This window comes from Gopherus evgoodei, chromosome 5 (genome assembly GCF_007399415.2).
Source record: "Gopherus evgoodei ecotype Sinaloan lineage chromosome 5, rGopEvg1_v1.p, whole genome shotgun sequence".
NCBI classification, from domain to species: Eukaryota; Metazoa; Chordata; order Testudines; family Testudinidae; genus Gopherus; species Gopherus evgoodei.
The window spans coordinates 82,716,039-82,734,892 of NC_044326.1; the positions used below are offsets into that span (position 1 = coordinate 82,716,039).

An 18,854-nucleotide genomic window follows, 5' to 3' on the forward strand; every position below is an offset into this window, starting at 1 on the left:
CAGCTCACTCATAATATGAATTTGTGCCTAAATGGTACCGTATTACCCCCACTCTTGCCTTGCTCGAAAGGCTTACACACTGGAGTACTTTGCGCCACCAGAATGTTAATGTATTGTGTATTGATTAATAATATCTGGCTCACTAATATTTGTAACCCTGGAAGCTAAAATAATATCTGCAAGTTTGAAGGAATAATTTGCCTGCTGACTAGGCTATGTGTATTATAGGTGGGTATTACCTCCTTTTTTAAGTGTTCAAGTACTGGCCCCTTTTGAATGCAGAGTGCCAGACTAGTCAAATCTGAATGACAGTCTCTATCCCTAGTTTCATATTTTTTAATTTTGAGTGATTAGCATAGCAAAAAATATATTTTGATACAGATTTCCATAAATTAAGCACCTACTGTGGCAAAACCTACAATTTTATATATCTAGATATTTTCCATATGTGTATTTGCTTTTTTAACAGCAAGAAAATGTAATTTTAGCACAAGAATCCAGGCAGAAGGGGCTGTAGGAAGCTTTCTCCATATAGAGGTGTAGGTTTAGGAAGGAAACTATTAACTGGAAATTGGTATGTTAGGGATTGCCTAGTACAGCAGCAGCAGCAGAATACATAGACCTTTCAAACTTGGGGTGAAATAGTCCTGCTAGCAAGCAAAGGGCCTCAGTGCCAAGCTTTATTAACCTAATTCTTTCAAGCTAGAGCTGTTTCTGTTATAGCAGATAGAATGTAAACAAAATTGTAAATTCCCCTGTAGACGTGCAGACTCGCCCCTGCGGCATCTCCTGCTGATGACTTCTGGGAATTAGCTCATTCCAGCTCCGGAGCACCCTCTACAGGCTGGTGATCTGCCTGTCCATTGGTCCCGATGTCCCTCTCTGAACTCCGGTGCCCTGTTAGCTGGGGTGCTGCCCCCTGGCAGTAACCTCTTTCTCTCAGGGTCACCCCTCCCCAGGGAACCCCCACCCACTATCCCCACCTCGCCTCAGTATAAGGCTACTGCCAGTCATTGTCTAGCCCCCATGCCCTGGGGCAGACTGCAGTATCAGCCTACTCATCACTGGCAAGGTTGTGTTTGGACCTGCTGCCTTTGCCTACCCCTGGGCTGCCCTCTGCAACCCCCAGTACCTCTTAGCCCAATGCTAGGCCACAGGCTGGAGCTTTCCAGGCTGGAGCTCCCCAGCTCCTCTGCCTTTCCCCAGCCCTGCTCCACTCAGGTGCCCTGTCTCCAGCTCCCTGCAGCCAGAGGGAGACTGCTGCTTCTAGCTTCCCTGGCCTTATAAGGCCCTGTTGCTCAATTTGGGGCATGGCTCCAGCTGCAGCCACTTCCCCGAATCAGGCAGGGTTTTACCTTGCCCAGCCCCAGCCCTCTTCAGGGCTTTTCCAACCCCTTCCAGGCCGGTCATCCCGCTACATCCCCCAAGAAAGCTTTTATTTTCCTGACAGTTATTAAACTAGTTCTTTATAAACTGTATTTTGGAATGTTGTGTTATGGTTGCTGTCAAGAAAATAGCTTCAATAAAACAGATGCATTTTGAATACAGAAGAAATGATAAACTTGGAACCTAAATTTGATTTTTCAAAGATTATAAAGGAGCAAAAAATAGGCAATGAGAAGATGAACTAGAAGTGAGATAAAGGGCCATCCTCCTCCACCTCTGCAACCATGCTCTTGATGTTAGACACAGGATCCCATCTTCTACATGCTATCTTCTGTCAAGGAATTGCCTCATGTTTGCTTGTTCTGCACATTTTTACTATCTAATTTCTCTGCCATAGTAACTGCTCTGTCACATGTAAGAGCCAAAGCAGTACTTAAGCCTCACTGCCGATAGGTTAAAACATACTCTGAATAGGTCATTGGAGATGAGCATTGACCTACATAGTATCAAGTAATGGGGTCAGCTGCCAGATTTGAAGGTGAATTTGGGTAATGAACTATACATACCATTTTTGCCATCTGCCTACTGTCTGAGTTGGGTGTCAGTTCTTGTCAGTAGATCAGTCCAAGAATTCTCTACAGAAATACTGCCTGGGTTAAAGCCACCATGGCAGTCAATTTCATGTGAAAGATTGCTACTAAATAGTCATTGATCTTACTCTTCTCATGGTTATTTGCTTGTTCTAAACTTACTTTTTAGTTCTGTGAGCAAAGAGAAAAAAATAGCAAGCTAATTGAATAATTGAGTATACTTGTAAACACAATAAAATATGTTGGTTCAGTTAGATTAGCTCAATTTCTGTCTTTGCTTGTTCAGTGGATGACTAGTGATAAACAAATACTTAGCTATCGACAGCTGAAAGCATAAATGGTAATAATTGTTGGCCAGGGACCAAGATTTGGTAGGGGCATTGATACTATAGTGTTTTTTCTTTTATTGCTAGTTTGTTTAAAAAAAAGACATTCATTTTTCAAGAGAAAGAGGTGCTAGTTCCAAAAACATGGCAGTTTGCAGCTGTAGACAACGACCAAAGAACTCAGGCTACATAGCCATGCGGGTGAGAGAGGCCCTCTTGCTGTCCTGTGCAGCTGTACCAGCCTTGCCCAGACTGTGGCTCTGGTAGGGATGAGAAAGGTGGAGAGCAGGGGTTTCACACCTGACATCCCCCACCCGATGAGCAAGTGGGCAAAGCTATGGCTCTGTTTCATCATTCACTCCCAATGCATCAGCCAAAAGGGGTGCAAAGATGGAGTCAGTGCTCTATGTTGAAAAGGGCTGTAGCAAAATATTTTCTCCTAGAGCAAGGGTACTCCCTGGACCACACCGTCCCTTACTCTTGGCTGACTTTAATACATCATTCTAGTCTAAGATTTTTAATCTGATTTCTTAAAGAGCCCATGGAGAATTAGGATGACTGTCCAAAGCAGTCAGCAGAAGAAATATATAGAAATTCATTAACAAATCAGTGTATTTCTGCCATACAGAATGTGCTCTTGGCTGGTGGCCTGCTTTTGAAATCTACCTCCATAGTATTCTCTTGGCAGATTTGGTGTCCAAAATGTATGGAACACAAAATTATGGTGAGGAATAAGACCTAAAGAATACCTTAGAGAGAATAATTATGTAGGGCCCTATTCTCCCTTTCTCCTTTTGAGTAGTACTTTACTCCACAGTAATTCCACTGAACCAGTGAGACTACCTGTAGAGTAAGGTGCTGCTCAACAGGAGTAAAAACAGCAGTATCAGGCCCATAATGAATGCTATGTAATTGTCCACAAGAGTAGCCTGTCCCGAAGGGCTAGATTCTGCCTATCCCTTATGTGGTTTCACATTGTGGGGGAGGAAGTAAGAAGCTTCACCCTAACTTATGTGGCCTGTGTAAAGACCTGATAGTATTACAGTGCCAGAACTGGGGGCAGCACAGGGACTTCTTGCTAATTAGTCCCCTTCAGCGGGGAGAGAGGAAGGATGTAGAGGGACAGAGAGCAGGTAGGGCCATGATTTTGCTCAGTATCAACCATTACACTTATGCTGCATCTCTTAAATCTCTTTGCACTCTTCCCAGGCACAGGGAACTCTGAAGAAAAATACCATCATCGCTCTTTACTGCCCCTGAAACAGAGCTGTGCCTAAAAGGCACAATCTAGTCCCAAATTAGGTTTTGTAATGTTCCCCATTAATGTGTGCTCATATGCTGAAAAATCGTTCTATAGAAATTATATCATGAAGATCCATATTTATTTTGTTCCTCTCTCAATTCTTCTACATTTACATGTAGAAATATGACTTCGCTAGCTGCCAGCCCTCCAGATTGCATCTACAACGTGACAGTGAAGTGGTTTTCTTTCTGGGCTGTGTATTGTCACTAACAATAGTTTCTACAGTCTGGATTTCTGTCTTCAATTACAGTTGTGCAAACCCATTAAAGAGAATAGGTTTGTAGAGGCATAAGTGGGGTCAGAATTTAGCACTGCAACTGGAACTTGTGATCTTTTGATCACTTGTGAGCCAGAATAGGATCAAGCTCACTGACCTGTACCTATGTTAACTCTGCTGAGCTAACAGGAGCAAAAGGTAGTAAAATGTATTAGAAGCAGAAGATATGAGTTTCCATACACACTGGGAGCCAATGTGCAAGTAAGAAGGTGCCATTTCTACATCATAATGTCTCAAAGTAGAACCACACTTTTATCTGTGTGGTCCCTGCTGGGAACTTCCGTTGCAATAAAACATTTCCTCCAGAGGAGTTGTCTAACCACTGCTCCATTCGCTTTCCATCATAAGCCTTTCTTCTTGGAACTGTTTTTCATAGTGGAAGGATATATTCTATAAAATAGCAACAAAATGTGCTCTCTTTAAAAAAAAAAATTTACAACTGAAGCCATGAGTTCTAAACAACAAATTCCTGTAGTGGTAATAATTAGCTGCTGTATTTTCTTAATGACAGAAAAGGAGAGAGTGGAAAAGTATAGAACAACGTTCCACTCTGTGACAAAGTGGAAAAGAGTTAAAAGGCTACGCTTGAGGCAGAGCAGAAGACACAAGGTATTCGTGTCATGTAACTGTCGGGTTGATATGAACAGGTCATTAAAGGACTGGCTAAAACCCACCCATATGAAAAGGACTGAACAGTTCACATCTAACAACAGGAAACTCTGGCAGGCAGAATATGTGACTGCAGCATGTGTCTGCAGGAGGACAATGGACCGAGACATGCCAGGAGACTAGGGTAAGAACTGGCCTTTGGAGAAAGACAGGAGCTCAGCTAAGACTGAAGAACAAAGGGAAAGAGAAAGAAGCCAAGATGGTTCTGTCAGCACCATGACTCAAGGGAGCCCTGGGATGGCCAGTTTGAACTATGTCTTAATCTTTGCTTCTCTGTGCTTCCAGTTAAGTAATAAACCCTACTCTGTTTTGAAAAGGCTGCCTGGTATCATTACAACTACTTGCAGAAATGCATCAAATCCCGAAGATAGCAGAAAGTTATTGAACTGGAATCCCATCTCCATTGAACTCACTGAGCTCTCAGTGTGTAAATGAGTGCTGGAGCCCAGAGGCTCAATCCTGGAAAAGTGGCCAATTGGCCTACCCTAAAGGAAGAGTGTAACCCCTTAGAAGTCTGGCACACTGAAGGGGTTTACACAAGGGACTGTTTAAAAGCTGGGGCTTAGCACAGCTCCTGTGATCTGTGACACCCATAATTAAGTAAATGTCAGTTCATTACTATAGCTGTCTAACCTCAGAGCTAGTGTTCAATTTTATAAGAGCAGAGACAAAGAGAAAAACATATATAACCAAACCTAGGGCTAAAGTAAGAACTGCCCTTATGTTCATTAACAGATTCATCAGATTATCTAGTCTGACTGCCTGTATGATCCAGGCCATAGAACTTCATCATGAGGGAAACATATCTTTCAAAAAGGCATCCACTCTTGATTTGATAACTTCAGGAGATGGGGAATTCACCACCTGCCTTGATACATCCTTCTATGTGCTACCCAGACCTTTGGTCCAGGTGGATAGAAGTAAGTGAACACTGTATATCCATTTACATCTCTTTCCCCTGGAGCAGGTGAGGCAGGGGAGGAGACTAGGGAATGGCCAGAACCTGGAGTTCATCTCTATCTTCTGGCCAATACAGCTGAGTTGGCATGACGTGTGCTATCATTTGCTGCTGGTATAGAGCAGCAGAGGAGAAATTCTGATTCTGAGGCATTTCTGTCACAAAATCCTTTCAGTGCTCCTGGAGTGGAGCAACTTGCATACCACCCTTTGCTCAGGGATGTTCTAAAGTCACAATTTATTTCTTAAAGAGCAGAAATTTCAAAATTTAACACTTTCTCCAGAACCTTTTCACTCTTCATTTACATCTAACTGTATCTAAAATGAAATAGACTTTTAAACTATTCATTAGCTTATCCCACACAAAAATACCCAGTAGTGAGTTGGTCATAATTGTAAAATATATACACTTGATCATTCCATGTGAGCTGACAGTGACAATCTTAGAAAAATTTAAAATTCATATTTATACATTTAACCTCTGTGGGGAAAAAAAGACCTTTTCTTTCAAGCTACAGTTGCTCAAATTACTTCAGGAAATGCCAAAAGTTTTATGTCCCTGAAATAACATTTTGCTGAGCTGTCTCACTAATTGTAAAATATAGTCATGGTCAGAAGGCAAAAAAGAAGTCAAAAGAAAAGAAGGCTGCTTCTTAGAAATGGCATGTGGTAATGGGTTAGAAACTGAGCAACAACAGATTCAGAATTCATCTGTATCTTTGCTGAATTACGCTGTGGTTTGTCACACTGGAATAAGTGTCTTCTGTTACTAGTAGAAAACATTCTTCTTTAATTATGAGCATTCTTTAGAATATATTTTAATTATGTCAAGATACAGTTTGTTATTATAATGTACTGACAGTATAATTGGAAAGTTTACTAAATGTAAATTTGAATATTTATAGCAATTTTAGGTATTTTCCATCCTTCTACTTAAGAATGCATTGTTCCAAATTAGTGATTCCTTTTGATGGTTCTTTTCAAGCAGATATGTCATATTTAATCTTCCTAAAGTGGTGGAACTTTAATATAATTTCCACTCCATTTGATGAAGCGCACCGCCAGACTGAGATAGTGTCAATCTTGAACTCCTGATATCTTTCCTAATGTATCTGTCTTGTGAGTCAGAAAATTATGAAGACAGTGCTTATCTTAAAATCTATTTTACTGAATTGCCAGAGGTCTTATTGCCTCCACTGGTTTCCACAAAGGGCCCTGGGATATGGACATCTTCCTAATAGATGTCTATTCATATGTAGAACTCTGTCCATATTTACTCTGCTTCATTGGTTGAGTCATTTGAGGAACTTTATACACTTACTACTACTGTGGCATTTTAGCATACTTTTCCTTAATAAACTCATATTTAATCTCAATGAACAATGTCCTCAAAATCTTAAATTTGTCTATCAGTTTTCTTGTTCAAAATTGTACTTATTTAAGGACAGACAGGCAGAAATGGGTTTCCTTCTACGTATAGATCAATCATTCTCAAAACGTGGGAGAAAAAAGGAGGACAAGTAGTCATGAATAAAAATAGCACACTCTTGCTTCCTTCCAAGAATCTCAAAGTGACAGAGTGGTGGGGAAGAGAGAAAAATTAAAGTGCAGTTTCATATAGAAACTGGAGCAAGTGCTACCAAATCAGTGTCCGTGTAGCAGAAGTGAGACTGCCTTATCAAACTGAGGTAAATATAATGGTCATGTTGGAGGAAAAAGAAGAAAGAGATTAAAAACACAAAGAAGAAGGAGGAGGACAAAAGGGACAAGAGGAAGGCAAAGAGAAAGAGAGTTAGATTGGAGGGAAATATTTTTTAACGAAGTCATTTATCATTTATCAAATAATACATAGACTAAAGATAGGAATTTGTTTTTGGTTCTGTTGATGTGCATTCATTGTAGGGAGACATCTTTAAACAGCATAATCTGTATATTTATGTATGCTAGGTTTATAGGTTTTCCCCATGCCTGTGATCATCTCTTGCTCCTAATGTAGACTTTTAAATTAACTGTGACCATAGAAAAATAGATAAGATATTGAGGTAGCGTAGAATTCCCGCAAAAAGGGAATAAGGGAAGAAACTCTAAAATGTCCCAAAATAAATAAAATTGACCAACTATAATTTAAACAGCCAGTGTCAAAGCAGGATACCATGGGCATCTGATATCTCCCATCCTTCATTCAGTTATGTGTGGAAACAAATTATCAGATGACTTGGGAGGAATTCTGTTGCTTGACTAAAAAAGGGCTGAATCTCATTTACACTAAGACCCCTTTATGCTGCCTCAGAAATGTAAAGGGCCTTAAATGTACATGAGAATCAGAACTGAACTGAAATAGACTTGTGACTTTTTTTGAATTTCATGAATACCACTAACACCAATAATTAAGGCAGAATATGAACAAAAAATATGATATATAACACTTGATATATACATTTGAAAATTTTTAAATTAAAACCAGTATCCATATCAACAGCACTGAAGCATTCTAAAACAAAATTACTGTGCCTTTATTCCATGTCTTAGATGGTCAAAGCCACTTGAAATTTGGCCTTGTGCCTCACAATGTACCTGCATGCAATTTATGATACAGCAAACATATCCTGATGTACTTTCTTGTTCTATTATACTATGCTATATAGTGCACTTCCCTAGATCTTTTGGTATTTCCATTCACTTCATGTACACTAAAGACCTCTGTGCACTTTAAGAGCTAATCAGTTTATTTTTGTTGTTGCTTCTTAATTCAGAAATCCTGACTGTACTTGTAAAGGACAAGTGGCCAACATTAAATACGGAAGAATTAATAGTATCGATTTTGGAGAATCACTCTAGTTCTGTATGAACATCTTAGAGAGAGTTATGTTTAAACATAATTGTTATTACTGAGATTGTGAACTCTTGACTCAAACAAAGCTCCCTTTAAAGTCAAGAGGAGTTTTGCCTGTGTAAGGAGGGAGAATGGAGTCCAAAAGAACACTGTATGCCCATGCTACTGCCTTTTACATTGGAATTGGTGCTAAAGTTAAAGGTTGTTTCTGTAGTTCTATGTAGATTATATGAGAATAAAGGCATCATACATGTAATAATGACTTAGTCAAGCAGTCAGAATAAAATATATTTAGGGATATTGATCCCATTCATTTGAGTTAAGTGCTGAAAATGCATTTGTTTTAAGGAATGCTGCTCCCAAAGAGAGCTGCTATGGACAAGGCATTGCATTGATCTTTCAAGGAGGCAGAATTTATAGCAGTTATTTCTTTTGCTTTAAGCCAATCAGTAAATTGATAACATTTTGCCAGTTCAGCAGATCTCATAAATTGCTAGTTAAGGATGCCTTGCCCTTAAGCTATGATCAGCCAATGAGTGATTGCTATCATGATGTCCACCATAGGTCCCACAGACTTGTGTTTTGTGGCTTTAGCTTTTATTTGTTTGGGTGTATTCCTTGGGAAGTTTTGTGGATAGTGTCATTGTTGCCATTCTGAAGTGGAATGCACTTTCCTGTTAGTGAAGTGGAATTAATCTCTTACCATTAGTAAAGTTATATTTTCCCTAATTCACTTCCAGAGTTGTTAGTGTTATTATTTGTCAAACTCTGGTCTCCTTGATACTGCTGGAAGTTCAGAGTTACTACACTGAAATCACGGCAGTTGTTCTGGATTTATACCCGAGTAACTGAGAGTAGAGTTTGGCACGGTTACTTCAAATGCATCTACATTGCTATTTATGAAATCACAATAAGGGAATATGTAACAGTCTGTCTCCTGCCATATTTAAGTTCCACCCTTCTCCCCGTTTTGAGGTGCACTCTGAAACCGTTTTACATTTTGCTAAAACTTGGTGTAAGATTCCATGAACTCAAGTGTCTTCATTATTCATTTTTTCTGTATTTTCAGGAATTATTTACTTGATATCAGCTCTCAGTCATTTGGATCATACCATGATGTTCTTGACTGTTTCTGCACGGGATGGTGGTGGCCTTACCTCTGTTGTTAATGCATCTGTCACAGTAAACATCGTCCAGGCCACTTTGGCACCAGCTATATTTGAGAGGTCACGGTATACCTTTTCTGTTCCTGAAGATGTACCTGAAGGCAGCCCTGTTGGAACTGTAAAAGCAAGGGAGCCTTTAAGTAAGTTGTCCACTTAGATTGCATTCAGACAGTTTGCAAAATGTTCTAATTAACTGATACAGAAACATATGAAAATGATCTCTCTTTTTTAACTCATTATTTTTTTAATATGTCAAACATTCTTGTAAACTGGTGGACTCAATCATCTGCCACACCCAGATCAGTTCTTAGTCCTTACCTCAGTGATCTGTATATTGTCCAACACACGGAAAAGGAAATGTTGAATGAGAATGCAAAGTAATAGTCCTGTTTCTAACATAGTCTTTGGGACCCTTTGGCATTTTAGTAGTCAGGGTTCCACCCAGCATAGGTGAGTTTGCAGAGCCTCTCAATCCCTCGTAGTCCTCCACTATAGTTACAAGAATGCTTTCCCAGTTCTTTCCTGGAGGTTCCCTCTGAGAATTGAGATCCTCATCTATATCCCTGCGTGGTAATCATCAGACCCAGTCAGCTGATGCTGGCCAGTTGGGTCAGATGATTCTTAGCACCTGCCTGCCAGGCTTCTCTCCAGAACAGGGATAACCAGGTTGTAAAAAGAACAGTTCACCATTACAATACTATATCCAAGAAGTATGCTTAAATTTACAACTGGATCTCCTTTAGAACATAGATTCCCAAACTGTGATCCATGGAGCACTTCTTGGTGGTCTGTGGTGAGCTGGTAGGTCACATGGTGTACTGCTTCCACCTTATTATTTTGAGTTGTTAAATAGCACTAAAAGACAGCTAAAATGCATTAAATACTTTTGTAATATTGTTTTTCCTTGTAAGCAATTGCTGTAGTTACAGCCTGGATGTTGTTGTACCACAGGTGGGTACAATCATGCATGTGCAGGGAGGTGTCCATGTGGGAATCTTTTTTAACGTTTGGTCCACACTGAAGAAGTTAGCAAATCCCTGAATTAAAGCAATAGTAAGGTGCAACTCTTTGAGGGAATCTTGACAACTTGCTGCCTCAAAAAATGTTTTCCCAAATTAAATGGAGAAATCCTGGTGATCTTATAATGTTTTCTAAATCAATTTTATTCATTTATTTTCTTAGAGGAAAAACTCAAATCCTGCTACATTCTTTATAGCTGCAGAAGACCCTAACTGGGCACCTCTGTTGTGGCTCTTCTGCAGAACATTGTGGAGGCAGGATTTGGGAATCTCGCAAAAGGAATCCAAATGCCATGTTGGTGATGGAGTTCTTCATATAAGGAAGTAGGGGCAAGGGCTTTGTATATATTTGTGAGTACATCAATCCACTGCCTTTCTCCCCCATGGAAGGACAGTGCATTGGCTTCAGGTGTCCTGCTAGGACTATAGTAGTGCCCGGGGAGTGGCTCTGCTAATTTTCTCTGGTCCTGTGGAAAAGGATGGGAAAGAATATTACGCTGCAGTGGAATATTTAACTATCTTGGACATAGCAAAAGTGCATTCAGAGAAAAACTCAATGAAATGTAATTCTTTTAATGTATTGCCATGTTTTTCAGTTCTGGCTATATTGAATCTTAGCTTATAGCGATATTGTTCTGTTAAAAATGACATAATTATTGGAGGTTTTCACTATATTTTATATAATGAGAAGAAAATGAGTAAGCAATAACATTTTCTCTATAAAGGTTTACCAGGGAGGTGAAAATCAAACATCTCATAAATGGACAAAATAGATGCAGTCAGATGCAGCCTGTATATTATTCATTTTATTGAAGGGCTCCAGGGACATGAGCAAGGAAACATAAAGAGCTCAGGAAAGAAAAACCTCTGTAAAGGGGATTACGTTTTTTCAGCTGATTCTAACAACATTGCAGTATATTCTTCACAGATATTCTATAGTGTATTGTGTTAAGCACTCACATTATCAGTTGCTTATTTTTTTACATTGGTATTTTTTGTTCCCACTTGTAGATACTTTCGAAGTGATCTCTTACACAATTTCCTCTGGTGATCCTTACGGAAGATTCTCTATTGACCCTCAGTTTGGTATCATTCTCACCAAAAAGCAGCTGGACCATGAAACTCAGTCTCTCATTATACTTACTGTCCAGTCACAGCTGGCCAGGTCCCCTATCTACAGTAGCACCCAGGTCAATATATCTGTGATTGATGTCAATGACAATCCTCCAGTATTTCTTACAGAATCTGATAAGATAACTATATCTTATAGTACAGTGCCTGGCACAGCTCTGTACATTGCTCATGCAGAAGATAAAGATAGTGGGTTAAATGGAGTAATCAAATATACTATTGCAAACAGGCAGTCAAATGCATTTACCATTGATCCAAGCCTTGGGGTGGTATATCTCACCAGGACTCTGTTCACAGATAAGCAGCATGAATACGCTCTCCACATAACAGCTGAAGATCACGGAACTCCTTCACTGAGTTCTCTGCTAATGCTGACCGTGATTGTTGAAAAGCAAAAGATGGGCACCACCTTGACTTTTGAAAACTTGGTGTATCAAGTGGAAGTCAGTGAGACTTCTTCACTGGATGCCAAAATTCTGCAAGTACAAGCCCACACACAAGTTCCACAGCACACTGCCTCACAGATAGTGTACTCCCTGGAGCCTAGCACAGATTCTGCTGCATTTGGAATTGACCCCGTCACTGGCTGGATCTACCTCCGGAAGTATCTGAACTATGAATCTACACAGATGTACAATTTTAGAGCCTTTGTCAGCAGCCCAGAGGACAGCTCAGGGCAAAATGCGAGTACATCAGTAATTGTTAATGTCCGGGATGAAAATGACAATTCCCCAATGTTCATGCGTGATCTTTATTTTTTTGAAATTGAGGAAAGTCCAGTTCCCCGAGGTGTGGTTGGTACCATCACAGCAGTTGACAGAGACTCAGGAAGAAATGGACAGCTTTCCTATTTCCTTTTGTCAGATGGAAAGTTTTTCAAGATTAATTCCAACACAGGTAGCATGTTATGAGTCTTCCTCTAAAAGAATTAATGTAATGTGTGAAGTCCAGGAACTGTCATGTCTCTCTTGGGTGGGAATATGCATAATTCAGAGCCTCAAAAAGTTGGGATGGAATAATCAGTGAAGAATAGGACAACCTAGAGAGTTTGTTTTTTCACTCTCAACTCAGTCATGCCTTTTCTTTGCTTACTCACTCATGAGTTTGTGTTTGATCGTAGAAAATTTGGGAGTATTAAATAATAGCTTCAGTAAATCATATGAAAAATTCCTAATTGTCTAGTGGTCAAGTAAGGTTGAAAATAAATGATCAGCAATAAACAAGAATGAAAGGAATAGAGACATTTTAAAGGGAGCACATTTGTGAAAATCTTGAATAGTTATAGTTTAAAACCGTGAATTGAATATATCAGAAGTGTTGCAAAAAGAAAATGGTCTCAGAAAAGTTATGCACTGTAAAATGAATCCCAGAATGCTCTCACTGATAACCATTATCTCGAGTATGTTTTAGCAGTATAAAATACAATACTGAAAGTCATGCAGAAGGGAAGCCTTTAAGAAACACGGGTACTGTGAATATGCTGACTAGCAAGAGTTTGCTTTTGCAACACAGATCTGCAATGTGAGATTCCACCACGTAAAATGGTGTATACCAAGGGGTCGAAGGGCCCTTCTATATACTTTGGAAATGTGACATCTCAAAATAAAACTACTGTTTCAAAGTAAAGTCTTGTATAATAAGCTTATAAAAGTTTAAAGGTAAACAGAGAGAGGGAGACAAGTAACACAGAAGGTCTTAAAATGTATAATATAACTCCATCTATCTGAAAAACAGGAGGACACACAGAATCCTCAGATAAATGTGAGTGCAGTTGAGCAGCTGTCCGGAAGCTTGTATTAAATTTGGCCACTGGGATCTCAAGCCTCAGAGTATGGTGAAGATTAGGTTTGCTGGTCATCAGAGAGAGTCTGTGTTGAGTTTCCTAACCCCGAAGCAGAGCAAAGATAAATAAGGTCAGCAGTTAAAGTCTGCACTTGAGGTTCTCCAATTTGGAATACAATGAAGAGAGGGCCAGATTTCTCCTTTAAAATAGCCAGCCTGCACAGTTGGCTGATGTTGTTTTATTGTGTGAGTTTGTGGGATCCAGAGTGCAGTGAAGAGTGTAATGTGACCCGGGGGTATATAAGTAAACTTTGATTAACTAGGTGTTTCAGTGGAATGAAGTTTAGTAAACTGGGATAGTACTCTGTATACTGTAGGAGGCATATCAAATGACACAAGCGGTTAGTTTAAACTCTGCAGTGTGTATTTCTATGAATTTTATACAGTCTATTAAGATTTCACTAATACAGTGAATACACTAATACAGTACCTTTATTTATTTATTTTATTTATTTATTTATTTTGGTCCAACAGGTGAAATTATAAACTGGGTTGCATTAGACCACGAGCAACAAACTCACCACCAGTTGATTGTACTAGTAACTGACCACGGTGACCCCCGGCGTAATGCCACAATAACTGCATATATCTTAGTTGCTGACATCAATGATAATCAGCCTTACTTCCCTCAGATTCCATCTGGAAAAGAAGTAACCCTCAAGGTTTGTAGAGCCTGTTTCAGTGACTTTTTAATCTGGTCAATCATAGTAGTACAAGATTTGTTTCGAGCACCATCTTGTGGCAATAAGCTTGAATTATAAATGAAACTTCCTTCCACAGCTCAGTTCACACACCACAGAGTATTGTATTTAATGAAATTCATGTGCTCTGAATGCTACATGAACATTATTAAATCAAGTGTATTCTCTCAGTAAGACATGTCTTTTATTTCATGTGAAAGTTACATTGCCTGTTTCCCCTAGTATGACCTAAATGAACCACGTATTCAGATTCAATTAAAAGTCTGACATTTTACGGTCAGTATCAAATAAATAACTTTTTAAAGAAAATTACTTCTAATGTATTGGTTGCTTTTTTATTATGGTATTAAATATCATAGGGCAAAAATTGCTCATATTATACATGAATGCCTTACCCAATGTGAATGTATGAACAGTTGGAATTGAACTGTTTCAGGACTATTAGGAGATGAAGATTATACTCGTATTTTCTTTAAATTTGCATCTTATGTTTTACTTATGACCTCAGAAACAGGAGATATTAATGATTTCTGTAGAGAAAAGACATATGGACAAATGAACTTTATTGGAGATTTGCTAGAAATGTATTAATTTAGCAGTATCTCTGAAATGTAGTTTATTTGCATTGACTGTAGCCAATTCTAGAATGGAAAGTGCTCCTAGTATATAAGTACTGAATTTAACTGTTTTGTGGTATATGAATTCAATTATGATGCATCAACATCCTTTATAATATGTAAAGTGCTCTTGTAAACATATTGTTTGATGGCAGGTTTTGGAAGGACAACCAGAAGGTACACTTGTCACCACTATGTTTGCAAAGGACCTTGATTTTGGAAACAATGGTGTAGTGTTATACTCAATATTGTCAGGTAAGAATGTATAATTGTTGTGCCCAATAGAAAGTGTATTAAAATAATGATAGGGTTTAAGGGAGCCACTAAACATACAAAGTCTGGTTCCTGTTTACACTGAGGCTAAATTACATAACTCTGGCAGCGAAAAGGGGCTTTGAAGTCAGACTAGGTTTACAATCACTTTTGAGCTCCCTTTACACTGCTGTAGTAGAGGCCTCAGTGTAAGTAGTAATCAGGGTACCATAGGACTAATAGGTCATACCGAAATATTTGTGGAGGCATGAGCAGCTAGCTTCCTTTCCATCACCGTCTGCCTCTTCACAGGGGCTTACTTGCTCCTGTGGCAAGTCACAGAATCTTCAGTTAAAAACAGCAGCTTTCCCAAGATTAGGACCATAATCATCCAATAGCACATACAGTACAGAGTTTGTCATTTATGAGCAACTGTTTAACATCTCAATGGAAAAATGATCTCCCCTTTCCATGATCAGCTGAAAATTTTCCTGCTATAGGAACAGTTCATGACAATCTGAGACAGGCATCATAAGAACATAAGAACAGCCATACTGGGTCAGACCAAAGGTCCATCTAGCCCAGTATCCTGTCTTCAGACAACGGTCAATGCCAGGTGCCCCAGATGGAATTAATAGAACAGGTATCATCAAATGATCCATCCCCTGCCGCGCATTCCCAGCTTCTGGCAAACAGAGGCTAGGGACACTAGCCCTGCCCATGTTGACTAATAGCCATTGATGGACCTATCCTCCATGAATTCATCTAGTTATTTTTTGAACCCTGTTATAGACTTGGCCTTCACAACATCCTCTGGCAAAGAGTTCAACAGACCGACTGCATTGTGTGAAAAAATATTTCCTTTTGTTTGTTTTAAACCTGTTGCCTATTAATTTCATTTGGTGACCCCATGGGTGGGTATAAGGGGAGCTGCGTGCTCCCCCCACCCTCAGTTCCTTCCTGCCGCCAGTGAAGGTGCTTTGGAACTGCTGTGCTTCAGCTTTCCTCTGTAGCTTTCCCTGTTTGGACTGTCATTTAGTTTGTAGATAGTTAGTACCCGTAGTTTAAAAACAAAAATTATATAGAGTAGAAGAACCGCACCAGAGGCTTTAAGTCGTGTGACACTTATAAACAGCCTATGCCAATAAGTGACCTGCCTAGTAGCTGCTTACGCTGTCTTGGGGAAACCTACGTCAGCGACAGCTGCAAAATCTGCAGATTGTTTAAGCTCTGGACTAAGAAGGAGCGGGACATACAGCTCCAAGCCATATTGATGAAGTCGGCCCTGACCCCGACACCACTATGCCACTCTGAGTCAGCACCAAGCGCTGTAGCATCAGTGCGTGGCGACCCAGAGGTGCCTTCCACCAGCTGGCACTGCTCTCCATCCGTGGGACACTCTAAGAAGACAAAGAAGAAATCTTCTCTGTCAAGGCACCAGGGCAAGGCTGGGAGCGAGACTAGACCAGTACTGGGAAGCTTTCGATCCCCCTTGGCCTTCTGGACTCCAACTCAAGTAGAGCAGAGCAGCCCAACCCATTCCAAGCTGACTTCCCTGGATGCCAGTGGCCACATACTGTTGCCCTCCACGAGGGAGGCCCTGCAGGCGGCATGAGACATAATGTCTCTCCCGGTATCGGCTGCACCAACCCCAGCGGCTCCCAGGTCCACAGGCAAGCAAGCGCTTGGACCACCACAGTCACGACCCAGGCAGTACTGTTCGCAGTCGAGGGAAGGTTCCTGACGCTGTTCTCCAAAGAATGACCACTCCGCTTGCAGCCTGCACCAGTCCCTGTTGACCCGCATGCAATTATCTGTCTTGATGCTGAGCAGCAGGGAATCGAGGGAGCGCAGGCCTCGAGGTCAGAGCATGCCCCATCGGGACTGGGACCGATGGCTTCAGAGGTCGCCGACTCCGAGAAGCCACCATAGCACCTTGCAGTACCGATGCTGCTCGCACTCTTCGCCCCAGTCGAGGTCCCTGGCACGGTACCGCTTCCGCAGCCCTAGGCGTAGATCGCTGGCAACTAGCCATCATGGATCTGCCCAATGGAGCCATTCGCGGAGCAGCTGGTACAGGTGGTACTCCTGCTCCTCTACAGAAGACTCAAGTTCTCGAGCCCGGCACCGCTCACGATGTCACTACTCATCCCCATCCTGGGATAGCAGTTGTTCGTATACCAGCCCAGCCTCTCCTCGGAGCCGGCAGGCAGCGAACCAGACAAGTCTGGCAGGGCCGCCCACCCCAACAGTGCCACAGCAAGTGCAGTGGCACCAGGCTCCCTGGCCAACGCCCTGGTACCAATGGACCCCATGGGCTCTGACACAGCCCCCAGTGGTGGCCAGCTCAGTAGCCGGGGCCTCAGACAGACTGTTGGCCTCCCTCTCTGAACCCCCCAGGAAGGGGTTAGTGGGGCAATCTTCCCTAGCCCTGTGCTCAGAAGGGGACCAAGTGCTGGGAACTGCGGCACCAGTGGGGATGCAGAGTGCCACCCCTCCATCCTAATCCTCCTCTGATGAGGCCATCATGGTGCCTCCTTCCCTGTTCCCCAGAAGGACACAAAAGACCGCTAAGAGCTCCTGAAAATGGTGGCTTCAAGCCTTAGTTTACAGGCTGAAGAGATGGAGGAACTTTGGACTTCCTCTTTGATGTCCTCTCAGTCATAGTGCTGGCCAGGGTGGCCATCCCTCTCCATGAAGGGGTGGTGAAAATCTCCACTGCCCTGTGGCAGACCCCATCTTCCTTGTCCCCCATATATAAGAGGGCAGAGTGGAAGTGTTTCATGACCACCAAGGGACGTTAATATTTCTATACTCACCCCGCCCCAACTCCCTAGTGGTCAAGGCAGTCAACCACAGGGAGCATCAGGGCCAGCCCGTTCCCATTGCTAAGAATAAAGACTCGAGGAGGCTGGACTTATTTGGTAGAAAGCTTTATTCTTCGTCAAGTTTCCAGTTGAGGGTGTCAAACCACCAAGCCCTGCTGGGCAGATATGATTTTAACTTGTGGGGCTCAATGCCAAAGTTTATGGACTCCCTTCAGGAGTGTGATAGGTAGAAGTATAAGGCCCTGGTGGAGGAGGGCACCGCTGCTGTGAAAGCAGCCCTTCAGGCAGCCTCAGACACAGTGGATATGGCAGCAAGAACTATGGCCTCTGCGGTGTCCATGTGGAGAGCGTCGTGGCTCCTCTTGTCCGGGTTGTCCAGTGAGGCACAGAGCTCCCTGCAGGACCTCCCCTTCGATGGCAAGGCCCTGTTTGCAAAGCAAACAGATGTGAAATTTCACAGTCTTGAGGACTCTCGCACGACCTTAAAGATTCTTGGTCCTTTTATAAGAACTTTCTTATAAAAAAATCCAGAGATTATAAGACACATTCACAATGGCAGTCCCGGCCTGTCCCCCAGCCTGGCCCCTCTAAGGGCAAGCAGGCGGGTAAGTGCCAGTTTTGATGGGACGCCCAGAGACGACTTACCAGTCTGCACCAGGCATCCACCCAACCTACCCTTCTCCAACTGTCTCTGTACTTTCCTCCCGGAGTGGTCATTACTGACCTCAGACTGATGGGTCCTGGGGCTATACCCTCCAATTAGTCTTTACCCCACCTAACCACCCTCCCTTCCCATCCCTCTTCAGGGACCCCTCTCACGAGAGCCTACTCGAGCAAGAGGTGAGGTGGCTCCTTCACCTAGGAGCGGTAGAGGTGGTGCCTGTTGAGGAGGTTACTATTCCTGCTATTTCCTTATCCCGAAGGCCAAAGTGGGCCTCAGGATCATTCTGGACCTGC

The 18,854-nt window shown here is 41.7% G+C and overlaps 1 protein-coding gene across 9 annotated transcripts in view; it reads left to right on the forward strand.

Moving 5' to 3' along the window:
- Window positions 1-18,854, forward strand: part of DCHS2 (dachsous cadherin-related 2) — a 236,969-nt gene that overhangs the window by 124,413 nt on the left and 93,702 nt on the right. For all 9 annotated transcript variants that reach the window (XR_004000530.1, XM_030563596.1, XM_030563598.1 and 6 more), the window contains exons 4-7: window positions 9,411-9,647; window positions 11,538-12,554; window positions 13,974-14,161; window positions 14,973-15,072. Coding sequence is in view for 8 of the 9 variants with exons in the window: in XM_030563596.1 (XP_030419456.1) it covers window positions 9,411-9,647; window positions 11,538-12,554; window positions 13,974-14,161; window positions 14,973-15,072 (1,542 nt within the window). In the remaining variant the exon portion in view is untranslated. The remainder of the gene's footprint in view (window positions 1-9,410; window positions 9,648-11,537; window positions 12,555-13,973; window positions 14,162-14,972; window positions 15,073-18,854) is intronic.